The sequence below is a fragment of the Typopeltis vanoorti genome, chromosome 4 (assembly GCF_054136105.1).
Source record: "Typopeltis vanoorti isolate ZY-2024b chromosome 4, IOZ_Tvanoo_1.0, whole genome shotgun sequence".
Lineage (NCBI taxonomy): Eukaryota > Metazoa > Arthropoda > Arachnida > Uropygi > Thelyphonidae > Typopeltis > Typopeltis vanoorti.
The window spans coordinates 46,870,729-46,890,544 of NC_143552.1; the positions used below are offsets into that span (position 1 = coordinate 46,870,729).

Consider the following 19,816-nt stretch of genomic DNA (forward strand, 5'->3'; position numbering starts at 1 on the left):
ATGGTTTCAGTTTTCAAACAAATCAGTTTCCGAACAGTCTTTAGGAATGAATTATGTTCGACAACCGAGGGTCCCCTGTATACATATATTTGAAACAATAGATTTACTCAGCTGTATGACATGATTAAATAAATTTAATGACTAGAAGCTGAGAGATACTAAAATAGAAAAAATACTATTTACTATTTTAGTGCATGACTAGTTTCCTTTTCTTAGAAAACTTCATTAGGTGCATAACATGAAAAGAGAAATACAAAAAAAAAATGTGTGTGTGTGTGTGTGTGTGTGTGTGTGTGTGTGTGTGTGTGTGTGTGTGTGTGTGTGTGTGTGTCTATGTACATTACAAGAGCCAGCTATAAATTAACTTGCAAACATATTGCTAATGTTTAAAGCTGTTCTGGATGCCATAATATTGTTGAGTATGTTCATGTAGACATGATCTTGTGTATACCAAACTTGGATAGCTGAAGAGTGACAGTCGGATAAGTTATAGCTAAGATTAAGATGGACCAGACTGGTAATTAGTTTACGGAATTAACAACGCATATAAAGTATATTAATTAAAGGTAACTTTAATGAATAACTTCTATATTTCGGCAATGTCACATTGCCATCTTCAGGAACATAAAGACATGGTATGTGCACTCAGGAACTAACACAAAGCAAATGAGGAAGAAAGCAATTGGGAGACTTTCATTATGAGAACTTCAGCCCAACTGCCAAGACTACCAAATTAGCCCGCAAGAGGGCACCATTAGGACTTTAGGAACAATATTAGTTTCTTGCTTTCTTCCTCATTTGCTTTGTGTTAGTTCCTGAGTGCACATACCATATCTTTATGTTCCTGAAGATGGCAATGTGACATTGCCGAAATATAGAAGTTATTCATTAAAGTTACCTTTAATTAATATACTTTATAACCAGTTATGTCTAACCAACGTATAAGTCTTACTACCAGAATTAAGATGGACCAGATTGAGGACAATTTCTGTTGATTCCACAATTTTTCTCTCCAATTCATTGTAGCATCTAAAAATGTTTTCTTATTTGTTCCAGATCAATGGTTGAATGACAGAATCCTCCTTGTTAGAGTGAGCAGAATAAGAACTTGAATAGATAGTTTGCTGCCTCTAGTTCTGCCATATATAATGTTTGTCACATGTTCTTCCATATGCAACTCAATGGATTTGTCTGACCAAAATAGGACACACTGCAGTTACACAATGACAGTAAACTCCAGGATACTTTAGATTGTCATGTTTTGGTTTAGGTGTATTGAGTAAGGAACAGAGCTTGAAAAGAGGAGTAAAAGAAGTGTGGATTTTAAATTTCTTGAGAATTTTAGCTAACTTTTGTGAAATTGAGCTGATATACAGTAGAGATGTATATCAGCTCAATGATAGCATTTTACATCAGTACTATCTTCAGTATGGTGGGCAGGCAGATTAAAAAGTAGCTTACAAACAGTCTGTTTAGGATAGCCATTTTATTTGAAAGGTTGTAAGAAGAAACCGTAGTTCTTTGGTGATATTTTCTTCTTCTTCACTGAGGAGGGAGCGAGCATGTTTACCCAAAGTAGAAATGATGCCAAGCTTCTGGGGAAGATAATGATGTGATTGCACATTGAGGTATTTGTTGGTATGTAGGGATTTTCTAAAATGGAGATCTTTAGTTTTTCTGATACATGAGCGAGTCTTACATTCAGCAATGAGACAGAACTATTTACTTCCAATTCCAAGAATTGTATTCTTGGATGATGATTGTTCAGATGGTTTAGAAACTCCTTAAGAATCTGGTCCATGACTCAAAATTAAAAAAACATCATTAATAAATCTTTTCATAACCTTTAATGGGAAATAATTGATTGCTTTTTACCTCAAAGTTTTCTGAATATAAATTTGCTAATATAGGAGATAATGGGTTGCCCATGGCCAAGCCAAAGTTCTGTTTGTAAATAGTATTTTTAAAAAGAAAGTAACCAGAATTTATGCAGTGGGTCAGGAGTGATGTAACTGTTTTTGATAACTTATCTTTTAAAAGAATTAAAACCTCTTCTGTGGGCACATTAGTAAAGCAGGAAATACCATTGACTCTTGCCATAATTTCATCTTTTTGAGGATGCATGTTTATAGCAATCAGCACAAAGTGTTCCAAATTCTTGAGAAAGGAGTGGCCGAGCTTGTTAAACTTTTTAAAACCTTGGCCAAATGTTTTGAAAGCTTGTATCTAGGAGAATCAATGCTTTCTATGATAAGTCTTAGTGGAGTGTTTTCCTTATGTATTTTAGGCAAGCCATGTAATCAGGGGATGAGAGGATGAAGTGAATGAAGAGATAATCTTAAGTCTCTAGGAAATTCTGCAGTGATTCTCATGAGATTGTTAGTATGATTATGAAGTTCACGAGTTGGATCCCTCTGAAGAATTGAGCAGGTATCTCTTTGTAGCAGTTGTAACATTTTGTTGTTGTAATCTTCATTATCTAGGATGACAGTCGAGTTAAATTTGTCTGCAGGGAGAATTATAATATCTGTATATTTCTGTAGATTTATACATTTCTTTTATTATTCTCACATATTTTTCAGGAATTTCGTAGCATCTAATAATTATCCATAATGTTTCTATATCAATACTGTCAAGTACTTTGGCAAAATCTATAAAATTTACGTGTAACAAGCTTCTAAATTCTTGACATTGTTCATTGAATGTTCCTTAAGGTAAAAATGTGATGTACAGTTCTCGCACCTGTCCTAAAATCACCTTGCTCATTCCTTAATATCTTTTCTATTTCACTTTTTTTATCCTGTTTATCAAAATTTTACAGAAAAGTTTTCCAGGTACTGACAGACTATTTCCCTTCCAAGTTTCACATTTAGTGAGATTCCTTTCTTTAGAATTATAGGTGTCATTGCATCTTTCCATTGTTTGGTTTCTTTGGTCTCTAGCATATTATTAAAGATCACTTGTAATTTACACTGGACAGCACACAATTTGTATCTGAAATGAAAATTACGATTATTTACTAATTTCGATGTGCTGAACACAGAAATGACAATAAAATCTGTAGATTGGCTCTTGTTTAGGAGAGACTCAGCAAATGATACATAAGTATCATTTGGCAACACTATTTCAATCTCCTGATTGCAGCATATTGCATCATTGGCTAATGCAATGCAGTTGAGTCACAACATCGTTGTCACAAGATGATGCAATCATTAATATAAAGTGAAGTTTCGGAAGGTGAGCAAGTGTCGGTGTGACTTCCTGCATCATAAGTACTACACAAGTGATCCCTGCAGTGTAAATCCAGCATACTTGTGTTAATAGTGCAAATAATTTTTGTTACATTTGCAGGAAAGTGACGTTTGTAAGCAAGATAAAGACCATCACTCCATTGGCGAAAAAGGCTTATCAGCTTTATTACGGAGACCAGGACAAGGTCTGGGCATCACACATATGCTGCTGTACATGTGCTAGAAATCTTCTGAAGTGGACTGAAAGGCAGTAAAGTGTTGATGCATTTGCTGTTCCTATGGTTTGGAGGGAGTCGAGCAATCATGTATATGACTGCTACTTCTGCATGGTATCAGCTGTTTCACGAGGCATCACAAGGAAAAAGAAGTGGACGATAGTGTACTCGAATATAACGTCTGACCAGTGTGTGTGTGTGTATATATATATATCAATACAGCAAGTATGGTTGGCATCTCTCTGTGGTGACTTGAAGGTAGCATCTGTGTTGATCGGTCTGCAGCTGGGATGTATGAAGTATTGCTATTTTTTGTGTGAATGGGACAGCTGAGCAAGGACTTTGCACTATGTGAAGAGAGATTGACCTGCGAGGACATCTGTGATGGTCAGAGAGAAGAATGTGCAAAACCTGAAATGCACAAAATCCTTCTACTGCCCATACACATCAAACTCGGTCTGGTAAAAAATTTCGTAAAAGCCATGGACTGGACTTGTGAGCTTAAAGTATCTGACAAATACCCTCGACTCAGCAGAGCAAAAATTAAAGAGGGAGTTTTTGCTCATGTAGCAGGATGTTGAGAAAAAAGCTTAAGATGCATTTTCTCTGGTGTCAACTAACTTCATCAGAAATATTCTGCATCACAAATTTGGCTGCAATATGTCCTTAATGTCCTTAGTGATGAGCATGGCGAACATTTCCATCAGGAAATTGCATGGTGAAGAAACGATACCAGGGAAAGTAGTCCAATTCCACGTTGGCTTACTACTGTCAGACGTAGATGCGAACATTTACAGTATATGCGATAAGTACGCATTACTCTATTATATAAGAAACTCTTGTGGATCTCTCACAAACCATAGCCAATTTTGCATTTTTATTGCCATATTCGTGTTCATCACCTCAAAATCTAAGAAATGACTAAATTAATCTTGGGGGAGCATGACTTTTGTCATCTGTTTTCCATTGTTATCAGCAATAATTTCTTTAGTTGTCTTAATTAAGCATTTCTGTTACGATGTTTAGGGCATCTTCTCTATATACAGTAAAACCCCGAAGTTACATGGTAGGTGGGACCAACAAAAAAGCGCATAAGTCGAATTCACGTAACTCGGAGTATAATTTTGCATGTAATTTACATATACAAACATACAATTGGGACCAAAAGTTTACAAAAACACCTATTTTTTTAAGAAATATAATCATAATTGTAGTTTTTCGTACATAAAAAAAAAGAAAGTTATTTCGATGTCGATGGTTTCATAAAATCTAATGGATTCGTCTGACGGCATAATGTCTTTTTCTTGTCACGCAAAATTTCTTCATAGCAAGCTAATGATTTTTTTATTCCTTGCCTTGTGGCTACAATTCATTCCTCGTTAGAATCTATGTTATCTAAAATCTGCAAACCTTTCTTTTATGATTGTTCTTACTGTGGATTCCTGTAGATCGAACTTCTTTGCTAGCTCACAAATTTTCACTCCGCCTTCAAAATCCTTAATACTGTTGAGTTTTGTTTCCAAAGTCAATGTTTTTCTTTTCTTGCTAGCTGTAGAAGAATCGGACTTGCTTCTTTTGGACGACATTATTATTTTTTATGTGATAAAATATTTATCAAGAACATAACATTAAACAATCGCAAGGTTTGTAGACTATAAAAATCGTGTATGAATGGAGACCGGGCGAAACACGTCAGTGCTTGTTCACAGCATGTGCGACACTGGCGAATGCGGCCGGTGCCTGAAAGAAACGACTAGTGGTGAGGCGTGAAGTGGGATGGGAATACGTACATATAAGAAACCGCGTAACTCCGGATTTGCGTAAGTCGGGGTATGACTGTATTTTCATTTTTATATGTATCTTAATTTTCACGTGTGTCTCAATGCTACTGCCTTAACACCATCTGCCATGGTCCACATATTCCTTTTACTCTTCTCTTGAAGAGAAGGTAAAAGGAATTAACTTTTGTCTTTGTATAAAATGAATATATGATGATTTCTGCTTTATAGATGTTAAAATGAAAAAAATATATATATAATAATAAGTTTATATATAAATAAATGTATTATTATATAATTGTGCTTCTCCATTTCTTGAAAAACACTTCTTTTTACTATTTTTTTAATAGTAAAAAAAGTTTACTATTAAATTTTGAGTTTCTGTAGCTCAAAATGGTTTGTTTTTGGTTGATAATAATGGATTCTAGTCAGAAACACTTGAGTTTGAATACCATTTAGAATGTAATGAACCTTTTTAAGAGCCTTTCAACTGAAGTTGAGTTAGCCAATCTAATGGCAGAGTTTTCCTCTAAGAAATTTAGATTTTTCATCCATCAAGTAGCCAGATAATATATGTAATTAACTGTCATCGCATGCAGATTTATTAGCTGTTCAGACAGGTTAACTGCTCTGTCATAGAATTAATTAGGTTTCTCTAAAGCCAAGTTACTTAGCTTTAGAAAAACCTAATGGATGCTATCATCTCTTAGGCTTAATAGATATATATATATATATATATATATATATATATATATATATATATATATATATAACTGCATGAAATTGAGATCTCCTTTCTTTATATATATATATATATAACTGCATGAAATTGAGATCTCCTTTCTTTAGTATTATAGGTATCGTTGCTTCTTTCCATTATGTGTGGCTTCTTTGGTTTCTTGTTAGTGTATTGTTAAAGATCACTTGTAATTTACCAGTAGCAATTTCTCTAGTTGTCTTAATTAAGCATTTCTGTTGCAATGTTATTATTAGTGCATGCCTTTCCATCTTCTCTGTTATGCTCATTATTTCGTTTTTACGCAAACCAAACTATTAAATTTTGGTTTGATGAAATACTTCATTAAGCATTCTGATTTAGTTTGATAATTTCTTATATAATTAATATGGGATTGATTTAATTTGATATAGATTATCACTTATCAAATGAGCCACTTCGTATATTATTTTTTAGGATGCAATTCCAATGATCAGCAAATTAACTTTTGATACCAAATTTGAGAGGGCCATGAAATATATTTTTGGCAAAACTCTTATCTGCCGAAATTTGGAAGTTGCTACTCAAATAGCAAGGACATCAAACTTAGATTGCATCACTCTGGATGGTAAATTTTGGCCTTTCAGTTTATATTTTGTTCTTCATTTATTATTAAATAACTTTTTTTTTTTTGTGGTAAATGTTTACCACTCTAATTTTTAAAGTGTTATTAGATGTTACGTTTATTTCAAAAATTTTGTAATAAATATAATAACAAATTTATCTCTTTAAGATACTTTGTTACTCTGGTTAAAAAAATAGTCAATTTTATGACCATGTATATATATGAGGGTGTGCTGAAAATTTGTGATAATTGCCATGAAGGAATTTAGGTAGATCCATGTAAATTACACATTATTCTACATATTGCCCATGAAGTGTTATACACTTGTTACAACACTACTGCATCATTTGTAATTATCTGAGAAAAATGTCTTTCCCTTGTTGCACAAACCAGCCCTCAGCTGCAGATATGACGTCAAATCAAAAAAAAAAAAAAAAAAAAATCAGCTAACGCCATTTTATTCCCGTATACGGGAGTAGGCGAGGCCATTTAGCCCTATCTAACTTTTGGAGACTGAGCGGGCAGTTCAATCTCCACTGGTACCAATCAGAGATAGATGGCCCAAGGTTAACACTAATTAAGCGGTACACAGTGAAGAGAGACGGCTCAAATGTGCCGCCATCTCGTGGTCCCTAACCCTAACACAATATATTTAATGTCTGAAAAATGCTGTGGGTTCTACGGTCGATTTTCTTGAGTTTACGGGACGAAAAACCCGAGTTTCCAGGAGGAAAAACCCGCTTGCCCGTGCCAGAGATCGACTAACTCGAGAACCGGTCAAAAAAAAGGCTTAGAAAAATTTCCTCTAGTCGCCGACTAGACTCGAGACCAAGTCTTCCTTCGTGCTGCCAAGCGCCGTGGTGTGCAAACGCCACAACCACTGAGCTACACAGGCCAAGTCATCATCTGTGGTAAATTTTGTTCCTTTCAAGTGTTTCTTTAAATTTAGAAATAGGAAATAGCCAGATCTGGCAGAGGCAGACATTGAAAGCCCAAGTTGTGTATTGTCTGTTGGGTTTCATGAGCAGTGTGAGTAGGTGCATTATCCTGCAAAAGCAACATGTCTCTGCTCAGTTTCCTACAACATTTTTCCTTCAGTACTTCCTTCTATTCCTTTAGAGCTGTTGAAACTGTTTTTTTGAGGTACTTGAATGACCACATCCTAAAAAACCATGGCGAGAACCTTACCAGATGATTTTTGGGTTCGGAACTTCTTTGACTGTTGAAAACCTTAGTGTTTGCACTCTGTTGACTATTGTTTGGTCTCTGGGTCTTAGTAATGAAGCCATGTTTCACCAACAGTCATAAGCCAAAAAATTTGCACCTGATTTCTCAAAATGATCCCAAATCCCTTGAGATGACAACACATATTCTCTCTTTTGGTCGACATTCAAATATTTGGGGACCCACTTTGCTGAGAGTCCTGCATGTCCAAATGCAGGTGGATAATGACCCCAACTCATTCCCAGGATATCCCCAGAGTCTTTGCAATGTTTTTAGCTATATTCTTCTATCATCAAGGATCTTAGCAAGCACTGCATTGATCTTTAAAGGTACTTGGGGCATGACTATAAACAATAAATTACACAATAACCACAGTAATTAACTTTAATGAAATGAAAATACAAATATGTACTGAAAATAACAGTACATCATCAGTGTGTAGAAACAGACAAATCAAAGGAATGGGAATACGAGGTACATACAGCAGTCAGTAGTTTACCAATTTAAAACTGTTGCTACGTGCTAGAAATTAATATTAATAATTAATATTATTAAAAACTATTTCTGATAGTTACATAAGATTAGAATCTCCCAAACTTTTGGGAGAGAGAGAGAGAGACTATCATTTCGATTCAGATTTGCTGATGTAAAAGGGCTTTGCAACTTTCTTTGCATTGATGTTTTCAGGTGTGATCGCTGTGGATGGTTTCCCCCTTACCAGGGGGCATTTGTTGTCTCAGGATGCCTAGTTTTAAACTTGGCCATCCATCTGGCGACTGTTGGATAATATGCTGGGGCACAGTCCACTAAAGTCTCACACAAAGTTTGCTGAATCTCAGTTGCAGACTTTTCTTGCAGCACAAAAAACTTAATGATGGCCTACACCTCTGCATTTTCGAATTTCTTTAAAACCTCTGACATGTCTTCTTATATATTTTAAAAGAACAACAAATTATTTTATTTATTTATTTAGCATATTTAGAATATTCAAAGTTACAGAAGAACAATGTGGCTTTTGTCCTGGTAGAAGCACAACTGACCAAATCTTCACTATAAGGCAAGTCTTCGAGAAATCTTGGGAATATGCCAAGAATGTCTACACATGTTTTGTGAACTTGGAGAAGGCATATGACCTGGTTCCTCGGGATAAGCTTTGGCAAGTAGTACAGTACAGGAGTACGGAGTGAATGGCCAACTATTAGCTGCCATCAAGACTTTGTATGAATGCCCAGAGTTTTGTGTCAGGATAAACAGCACAAAGTCTGAACCTTTCACAGTCTCCATTGGCCTCTGCCAAGGGTGTGTTCTGTCACCCCTCCTTTTCATAATATTTATGGACTAGATTGATAGGTACAGCCAAGGCAGTGAGTGTGTCAGAATTGGAAGATGTAGCATTGGACATTTGCTTTTTGCAGATGACCTAGTTCTGCTTAGCTCTTCAACAGATGACCTCTAGTGGACCCTGGATAGGTTTGTAGCTGTTTGTGCAGAAACAGGAATGAAGATCAGTGTGGCCAAAACTGAAACATTTGTGGTCTCAAGTGTGGCCCCAGTGAACTCTGTGAATGGAGTCCCACTGAGGCAGGTGGAGATGTTTAAATACCTTGGGTCCATATTCACGAGTGATGGAAAGTGGGATGTAGAGCTAGATACTCGGATTGGCTCAGCAAGCGCAATATTGAAGGAGTTTGGCCGTTCGGTAGTATTGAAGCGGGAGTTAAGCCAGAAGGCAAAGCTGGCTGTCTTCAATACAGTCTATGTCCCCTTCCTCACCTATGGTCATGAGAGTTGGGTAATGACTGAAAGAATGCAGGCACGAATCCAAGCGGCGGAAATAAGGTTCCTTCGAGGGGTTGCAGGGATGACAAGACTCGACAGAGTCAGAAGCTCTGCAATTCGGGAAACCCTCAATACTCAACCTTTGCTTCTCCGTGTTGAGAGATCATAGTTACATTGATACGGGCACCTGGTCAGAATGCCACAAGAATGGCTCCTCCAGCAGGCCTTCTTTGGAGGCCACGTGGAAGGCCAAGGACTCACTGGATAGATTATATCCAAAACCAGGGTGGACACGTTTTCGAGTCTTACCAGAACACCTGAGCTTGGTGGCGGAGAATCGTGACCATTGGAAGTTCCTCTTGCAGCTCCTGCCCCCTACAACCCAATTAGGAATGGTTGGCCTTGAAGATGTATGTATTTAGCATATGCTCATACATGAAAAGTTACATTACATTAATCCTTAATATATATAAACATAATAATATAAATATGTACTATAGTAATACATAATACAGTCATAAAGGAGACACTCAAGAGTAGACTACAACTGTATGTCTTGATTATCCACTCAACTGCACTTGGTGTAGCGTGGATGAAGTCCAACAGGTTTCCATTGTATGCACATTGGGCACATTCTACTGTAATATGATTAATTGTCTGTGGGGTGATCCACAGTCGCACCTGGGTGAGGCAATCATGCCCCATTTCTAAAAGTGGTCTGTACATCTGCCACGATTGGTGCGGATTCTGTTAAGGGTAGACCAAATTTTCCGAGGTAGGTTAAAACCTGGTGTCTGTTTTGGGTTTCCTAATTTGTGGAAGTCCCTTGTTGAAGTGTTACACCAGGACTCTTTCCACTTCTCCTTCCTGTTAAAACTTGTCCCCTCAAGATTTTTCACTGTTAAGATTTGACTTTAGCCTATTTATTTCTTGGGGTGGGATGTTTTTATGGATTGGGAGATCTTGGATTTCCATGATTTTGCTGTATTTATGTAAAAGAAAGTTGGATCTGTGGAGGTGGAATGTTGCTTAGCAATGGGAGCCAGTAGGTTGGGGTTGATTTCACAGTTCCAGAAATAAGGCTGTAGTAGTGTTAAGCTGAGCATCAACCAAGTACACATGGGCACTGTTCAGCCATACAGGTGAGCAGTATTCAGCTGCAGAGTAAGTAAATGAGACCAAGGGCAGTGCAGCGAAGCATTGCTGCTGAGGAACAGGGGTTGTGCTCCCTGTTCCAAGCTGCTGATCTGAAGGAAGATCTGTCTTTTGCATTGAAAATTAGGTGCATGTTGTGAATTTCTGCCCATTCAGTCAAAGTCTCTCTGCATTCATTGTTGGAACCATATTTCCATAGTGTGTGGTGGCTGTTGAAGTCACCTATATGCATCAGGGTGGCTGTGCACAGGTAGAACTTGTGGAGGACGGAAAGTTTATATACATTGGTAATGGTTATGTTCCATATCTTGGTTGTTATCAGATGCACACCGTCGACAATGTTGGTTGTAATAATTTGGGAAATAGACAAATGGACTAATATGCAGTTGCTATAATTATTCGTCCTAAGTTACAAGTTAATGAAAAGCAGAAATTATTTCTTTATTTCTAAACTTCCGCATCTAATGATTAATACCTTTAAAGAACTATTTTGTGCTGAATATTCTAAAGCATAAACAAAAATCCACATATATGGAGAATATATCAGTGCATTTAAGAAAATAAAGAATTTGCCCTTGAATATTATAGTAGGTTACTAAGTGTTACTAATTCACTAAATATGTTACCCAAAGAAGGTCTTCATTTGATTGGATGATGTTCAGTCAGTTTAGGTATGGTCTGAAAGACTACTCGAAGAAAGCAGATAGCACTTACAAAAAGCATGTTAAGACTTGAAGTGGTTAAAGAAAAAGAAACCAGATGAGAGAATTTTTTTCAACATATGCCTTCTAAGCTAATACATTCTCTGCAATATGTGGACTCTTGGTTACCCAAAAATGCTGATAAGACAGATCACTTAGAAAAGAAGAAATACAAAACAATAAAAGAAATAGATACGAATTCACAGAATGATGCAAATCTGTTTTAAAGGTATTCTCTTTTGAACCAAGTGAGAAGACAAAGACTTACATAACTGAAGTCATAACTTACTCTTTGAAATGATTTTTGACTTGTCTTCAGCCAGCCAATTTACAGTAAGCAAATAGGTAATAACAGAACAAATCCCCCCCCCCCCACACACACACTCCAAAAAGGAAACCACTGAAGTGTTTTCATTGCATGTATGGTTATTATATGAGGGATTGCTGAAATAGAATGAAAGGAAAAGATTCTTTAAGGAAATCCCAACCAATCCTCTAATAGAAGAAAGGAATTTGACCCCGGCATAATCCATAAACCATAACAGGCAGTCTCATGCACCCATATCCAAACCTTAACAAATTTGGGAAACTTTAATCCCCAGATCTTCAGCCCAATGGCTAAGACTACCAATTTAGCCCATTAGGGTGCCATTTAGGACTCTAGGTCTAAATTTGTCCAGTGTTAGTGCCTGTATTCACATATTATGTTTTTTGTGATCTCTGATGATGGTACTGTAACATTGTTAAAATATAGGAAAGTATTAATTAAAGTTTTTATAATTAATATTTTAGTATATGTTGTTATTTTCTGAAAATATTAGTTTAAAATGCTTAAAGTACAAATTCTTCTTCTTTGCTTCTTGAAGCAAATTGAAGACTTAGGACACGAGATCAACACAACAAGGATAGAATAACACCTTTTAAATCAAATAATAAAGAGCTGTTTTGGATTTCCAACCTCAAAAATCTGTAAGGCCAGTATGATGACTTGTGAGAATGATAAAATTTTATTAGAAGTTCATTGTAAATTATTCATATCTCATAAAACCTTTAGTGCATTTAATGAAGAAAGGTGTAAGATTTAAATGGGGAGAAGTGGAAAAAAGATATTCCTATCCTTACAAACTGCTTTATCCCGAACTCTGTTATTAACTCATCCAGAGTTGTTTAAATGCTTATGTTGTAATTGTTTTAGAACAAAAGGAAGAATGTTCATTTAGATTTTTTTTTCTTTTATTAGTAGAAGCCTTCTTATTCTGAACTGAACTTGTCAACATTCTTTGAAAAGAATGCCCATGCAATGTTTATACCTTTGAGGAAGCTCAGATATTTACTATTAAGCCAATATGTTGTAGTAACAGAAATCAGAGTCATATGTTCTAGGTAGCAAGAAAATTGTAGCTGATTATCTATCAAGATTTCTGGAAACCTGCATTAAACAAGAACTTTCAGATCAGAAAAAAGAAGTTTTCTCAAGCTGAAACTGAACTAATTTTGTAATGTCATTGGAAACCATCCAAGTTCACAAGTATGGGACAGAGGGTAATTAGAGCACAAGATGATCATTACCATTCTTAGAAATTTAAGGAAATTATTAATAGATGAGAATAATCATAATGCCAGTTACTCATTTGCATACTAACTCACACCAAAATCAACAAACAAGAAATCTTCAGAAGATGAGAATAATTCTATTTTACAAACTTGTGGATCTTAATTAACCAAGCACAGAACAAGAATTAGTTTCATCTGGAACTTTTAATGCAGGATTACAGAAGACTGAGAATGCTAATTTTAATCCTAATGACATTCAGACTATAACAATATCACCAAGAAAATAACATTGTGCAAATTGATTGAAACCATTATTGAGTCATCCAGGACAGTTAGTAAATGATAAATCAGATTGTTCCAAACTATATCCCTAAAGATGAGGCTATTGTAAGAATTTAAAATTACAACCTTAAATTTTTATGCCTGAATTCTTACAAGAATATTTCTTGCAATAAGAAAAGATGAAGAAATATTGAAGATATGGCATACCTTCTGTCTTGCACACCATGAGTTAACTCAAATAGCATAGACCTTTTATAGGCCATGATGTCACAAGTCAAAGGAGGCATGCAGCGGTCTTCTTATTTGTTTTTATTAAATCCTGAGTGAGAGAGCCATAAACTTTACAGAATCATAATGGAAAAAAAGAGAGAAGAGCTGATGAAGGATTCAAGAATGGGAGTGAGAGTAAGGAAGACTTGTGAGTAAAGAAAGAGGAGGCAAGAAATGAATAAGAAAAAATGAAGGCAAGAAAGGTGGAAACCTTTTGATGGAAGGAAACATTCTGAATTAAAGAAAAGTGTGACAGTGAACTGTGCAATAAATGTTATATTTGCAAGTGTAAATTCTGCAATTATGTTTCGAATTCAAAACAGACGCAGTAACATTAAGAAGATTATTCAGTAAAGATTTCCTTCAAGAGATAGACTTTCCAGTGTGTAAATGTGAAAGTAGTTTCTCATCTAAAGTAATTACTCAGAAGATACTTGCAGTTACAAAGGACTATCAAGTTAGTATTCAGGTAATTTCCTACTCATATGGTGCTAGATGAGGTACCATCAGAAACAGAATTAAGTGCAAAATCACCACTACACTTACTGGAGGCCTGAAATGGCTTGAAAAAAGTTCCATGTTTGGTCTCTAGAGCAGGGTTTATGAACTGTAAAAAAAATACAAAACATGTGTAAAATTGATTAAAAAAAAAAAATCCATAACCCACCCACAGTACAAAATGCACTCTAAGTTTGCATATAACCTTTCATGGTGGGAGCAACATAAAAAAAAAAATGCTTTGTTTCTGACTACTAGGCAAGGTAAGACATTCATTCTTTCTTTATAAAAGAAGAAAAGTGACATTGAATTCACATGAATGTGACAGTGTGCAGTGTTAAATTGAATTTTGTAATTAATACTTTTTATAACAAAGATTGTTAGTTTGTAAAATGATTAATGAGTATAGTCTTTGTAATATAAGGAAACTTTCATTCATGGCAAGTTTCATACGTGGATATGAAATTGAGTACCTCTTTTACAGTAAGCAAGCATTGTGTTTAAGTTAGTTGATCAGTTGTAGTCAAGTATCAGCAATAGGTAAAGAAGGTAAAAAAATCATAGAATATGCTGTGGCCTTCGATCTGGCTATAGCTAACACATGGTTCAAGAAGAGAGTTGGGCATCTGATAACCTATAAGAGCGGGGATAGAATGAGTCAGATTGACTATATTATGTGCCGTAGGAAACATCTGAAGGAGGTGAAAAACTGTAAAGTGATTAATGGAGAAAGTGTAGCAGCACAGCACAGGTTGGTTGTGGTAGACTGTGATATAAAAGGGGAAAAGAAGAATAGACGGAAGTGGTGGGTACAGAGGAGAATAAAGTGGTGGAAATTGGAAGAGGAAGGACCAAGGAATAAGTTTAAAGAAGAGGTATTGAAAGAAATGAAGTTACCAGAGGATGTGGAAGAATGTTGGGACGTTAATAGTCGGAATATTAGAAAAATTGGAGAAGAGGTGCTTGGTATAACATCAGGAAAGGGACCACCTGAGGATAAAGAGGCATGGTGGTGGAATGAGGAGGTGCAGTTGGAGATCAAGGAAAAGAAAGAGGCAAAGAAAACATGGAACATGACTGGAACTAGAGCCGACAAGGAGGCATATAGATTAGCAAAGAAAAATGCAAAGAGAGCTGTGGCAAGGGCGAAAGCGAGGGCAGTTGATGAGGTTTATGAAGAACTGGAGAGAAACGGTGGCGAAGCTCAGTTGTTGAGAATAGCAAAAGCTAGAGATAAGGCCTCGAAAGACATAACATCAGTCAAGCAGATAAAGGATGCCTCAGGAGTAGTATTACAAGACGAGGACAAAATCAGAGGAAGAAGGAAAGAATATTTCCAAAAACTACTAAATGAGGAGAATCCAAGAGAGAGGTGCGAGGATGGAGAGGTAAATGAGAGACCGGTGCAAGACATAAGTAGAGAGGAAGTGGTTTGGGTACTGAGAAAAATGAAGAATGAAAAGGCTGTGGGAGCAGACCAGATACCTGGGGAAGTGTGGAAAAGTTTGGGTATGGATATGTTATGGGATCTGATGTGTAAAATAGCCCAACAGGAAAAGATACCAGAGGAATGGAGGAAAAGTATTCTCGTCCCAATCTACAAAGGAAGAGGAGATGTTCAAGACTGTGGCAACTATAGAGGAATCAAGCTGATGTTACACACATTAAAAATATGGGAAAGAGTAATTGAAGCAGGGTTATGGCAGGAAACGAAAATTGGTGAGGAGCAGTTTGGATTTATGCCAGGAAGAGGGACAACGGATGCAATATTTGCGCTAAGGCGATTGATGGAGAAATATAGAGAGATGCAAGTGGATCTGCACATGATGTTTATAGATCTGGAAAAGGCATACGGCAGAGTGGCCAGGCAGGAGGTATGGAGGTGTATGAGGAAGAAGGGGATGTCAGAGAAGTATGTGAGGTTGGTGAAGGAGATGTATGAGGGAACAGAAACTCAGGTCAGGTCTAGTGTCGGCATGACAGAAGGATTCCCTATTGTCGTAGGGCTACACCAAGGGTCAGCTCTGAGCCCCTACCTCCTTGACCTGGTAATGGATGTACTAGTGGAGGATGTCAAGATCGGCAAACACCATGGAGCATGCTGTTTGCCGATGACATTGTTCTATGCGAATCATCCCGAGAGAAGCTTGAAAATACCCTGGAAGAGTGGAGAAAGGCATTGGAGGAGAGTGGAGAAAGGCATTGGAGGAGAGTGGCATGAGAATTAACCAGGTGAAGACTGAATATATGTCAACGGGCAGTGACGAGGATATCTTCATATGACTCCAGGGTGAAAGGCTAATTTCAGGGAAGAAATTCAAGTACCTTGGGTCGGTTGTCGAGAGAAATGGTGACCTGGATGAGGAAATACAGCACCGAATAACATGCGGTTAGATGAATTGGAGGAAGATGAGCAGGGTCCTGTGCGACAAGAGAGTGAGTTGTAAGAGGAAAGGAAAGCTCTATAAGATGGTGGTGAGGCCGGCGATGCTCCATGGTGCGGAGACGTGGCCTATAACCAAGGCACAGGAGAGGAAGATGGAGGTAGTGGAGATGCAGATGTTGAGATGGATGAGTTGTGTGACAAAGAAGGACAGGATAAGGAATGACTGCATCAGAGGGACGGTTAAGGTGGGACCAATTGGCAAGAAGATACAAGGAAGTAGGCTGAGGTGGTTTGGACATGTTGAGAGGAAGGGTGAGGAGTATGTTGGTAAACGAGTGGAGTATATGGAGTTGGAGGGAAGGAGGAAAAGAGGCAGGCCCAAGCTCAGGTGGAGGGATAAGATGACAGAGGATCTTAGGGAGAAAGGATGGAGTCCGAAGGATGCTCTGGATTGGAGAACTTGGAAGAGGAAGGTTAAAGATTGGTGCGCCGACCCCGTTTAACATGGGATAAGGCAGAGTGAAAGAAGAAGAAGAAGTAAAGTATCAGCAATATTCTTTTCTGTGGTGGTCTTGTATAGTAGTAGTCTTTAATGATATTAACTGAAGTTACCATAAAGATTTGCTTAATGCAGTGTTATGTGAAGCCTAGTCTAGTTGCATAATTATTTCTAATTTATTGAAACTTTTGAATCTCTGTTAATGCTTGAATTATGTGTTGTATACATCAAGTCTTTATATTAAATTATGTTATTGTTTAGCATTACTGTGTCTTTACTGAAGTCTGAACAAAGCCAAACTCTCACTTTATCTATTTTCTTAACTACTCGACTTATACCATGCTGCAACACTGTGCAACCTGTGGACATCTGGAAAGGTGAATGCTGGTAATGTGCATGCACTGCTTTGTCAAGAGAGGTTTGGTTCTGAACGGCCAGACCTCATTCAGTCAGCTAGTGGGCTTGCCTGCAAGTATCAGTGCTGCTGTAATAAATGTTTGGAATTGCGCATCAAAAGCCTCCTTAAAAATTTTTGATGCTGTCTGGAAGAGGGCATTTCATCTAATCAATGAACCTACTCTCACTGACTCAAGCTGACTCACCTTAACCACAATCTTTCAAATGGTCTTTATCTTTTTTACAGGTACTTGTATGAAAGCTCTTCTGCTGAACTAGCATCTATGATTCCTTTGCCTACCACTCATGTTCATTTTGTAACATGAATAGGTTTAGTGGAAAGCAAAGGAATCATGTAGCAAATGTTGAACAATACTTCTCTTCCTCTTTATTTCTAGTTATCTTTGTTCTCTGGAATTGCCTTTTGTTATAAAATATTCCTCAACATCTATAAGCTCTAGTTATTCAAGAATAATATCAGTAAGTTCCTTATCTCTGCCCATATGGTACTAGGGTACTGCGGGTTCTGTAACCTTTTGTAGATGAAGAGCAGGGGAATAATAATAATAAAAAATATATATTTAAAATGTAAGTCTTGAAATTCATCATAGAGCTTACAGCAGTATGACCCTTGATATGGTCTGTTTCGGTATTACTCTGCTCAGGAGTCTGTTATTAATTTTTTTGATGTCTGATTCAGTGGTTTCAAACTGTTATTCTCATGATCAGGTAGAATCCAAAATCCTTCAGTAGCTCATGTAAGATGTATTTTTCATACGCAAACTTTCATTTTGTGTGCAACTTGTTTGAATGAATGTTGAAGACTATTTGTAAGCCCTTGACACTTTCAAAACTTTTACATTTTCAGAAGCTAACATCATTTGCCTACTTGATATAAAGTGATAATGAAATTTTATTATCCTTCATTGTAATAAAATTTACTGCCAAATTGTAGGCTTTTTTAAACTTTGTTGAAATTCATTGTTGTTAATTAAGATTTACACACCGAACATAAGTTTACTTGGTTGGCTCTCTGATACTGTTAATTCTCTGATGGGAACTTGATCCTTGTTAGAGTGTTTGATATGAGCACTCAATAACCGTGATGAAAATTTTGCACCTTTATATGTTGAAGCATCAGTGTAGTTGACAATAAGTTCGAAAACGATAGCCTGTTTTGTGGATAAACCATAAAAATAAGGAATCTGTCCTAAAATGTAGTGCTTTTTTGACAGTGTGTGGACAGACTTATGTGTTCGTCAAACATGTTGTTTATTTTTTTACGGTATATATTAGAACACAGACACTAAGTAAATAATTCATTTATTAACTTATTGCTGATATTTCGCTGGTGTTATAACCAGCATCTTCAGAGCACAAAAACACAGTTTGTTACAATACGCGAGACTATGACAACATGGTGTAATTAGCAGACTGGTTAAACAAAATTGCAGCAGCAACACAAAGACTAGAGTCTTGATATTTTGGCGCCCTCTATCTGAAAAAAAAAAAAAAAAGCATACTAGTTTTTCCTTAGGATGACTGTCTCCCAGATCTTAGGCAAGTTAATATAACCATATTTGTTGAGATTTGGAGTGTGTTTCAGGGCTTCTGTCGCCTCTAAGAACAATCTCTCCGACTTATAAGAGTTTCTGTGTAGTACTTTTGTGTTTTTCCAGTTGATCTTGTGTGCAGGGGTATCCCTAGCATGGTCTGCTAGGTCCGACTTGCCATAATGATAATTCGAACGTGTCTTTTGTGTTCGTTGATGCGGATGTTCACAGTTCTTCCTGTTTGACCATAGTAGGCTGGATTACATGAGCAGGGTACTTGGTAGACTCCTAGATGTGATAAAGGGGGAATGCTGTCCTTGGGTGAGCGGATAAGGGTAGCTAATTTGCTACATGGTCTGAATGTAGTGCGTCGTTTATGTTCAGATTAAGATTTATTCAGATTAAGTGACAGAAGAGCACAGAATTCTGCATTAGAATTAGGAAAAGGAAGTTTCTCCTTAAATAAAACAGAAGCCACTTAAGAGTGTCATTACTTGAAAGACAGGAAATATTTCATTCGTTGCTGTCATATACGTGTAAGGACTGCAGTTAAGCACAATTGCATTTTTTTTTATGTGACTCCCACTCACTAAGGTTGTAAGCATATACAGGTATCCCTTGCTTAGTGCAGATTTGATTATCGTGGCGAAATTAATTGCAGCAATCCCTTTATATACACCGCAAGAGTTTTGATTAACGCGCCTTTAACCCTGAGGAGCTTGCAGCTGATCTGACAGATACAAGCAAAATGTTTAATATAAATATTCTTACACAATTCATTGTATAGCTTGGAGGTCATGAGTAGCTGTGCATTCACATGTTACAAGTGATATTCTGCACTGTTTTTTACTGTCAGTTTGTCAGTATAGTATAGTTTAGTTTTTTTTTTTTTTTATTCTTTGTTCAATAATTTTTAGATTTTAACTGAAAATAAA

At 36.7% G+C, this 19,816-nt stretch overlaps 1 protein-coding gene across 1 annotated transcript in view; it reads left to right on the forward strand.

Annotated features, from left to right (window-relative positions):
- Positions 1-19,816, forward strand: part of SMC3 (structural maintenance of chromosomes 3) — a 450,203-nt gene that overhangs the window by 231,391 nt on the left and 198,996 nt on the right. The window contains exon 17 of the mRNA XM_090391130.1: positions 6,437-6,587. Within this exon, the coding sequence (XP_090247256.1) occupies positions 6,437-6,587 (151 nt within the window). The remainder of the gene's footprint in view (positions 1-6,436; positions 6,588-19,816) is intronic.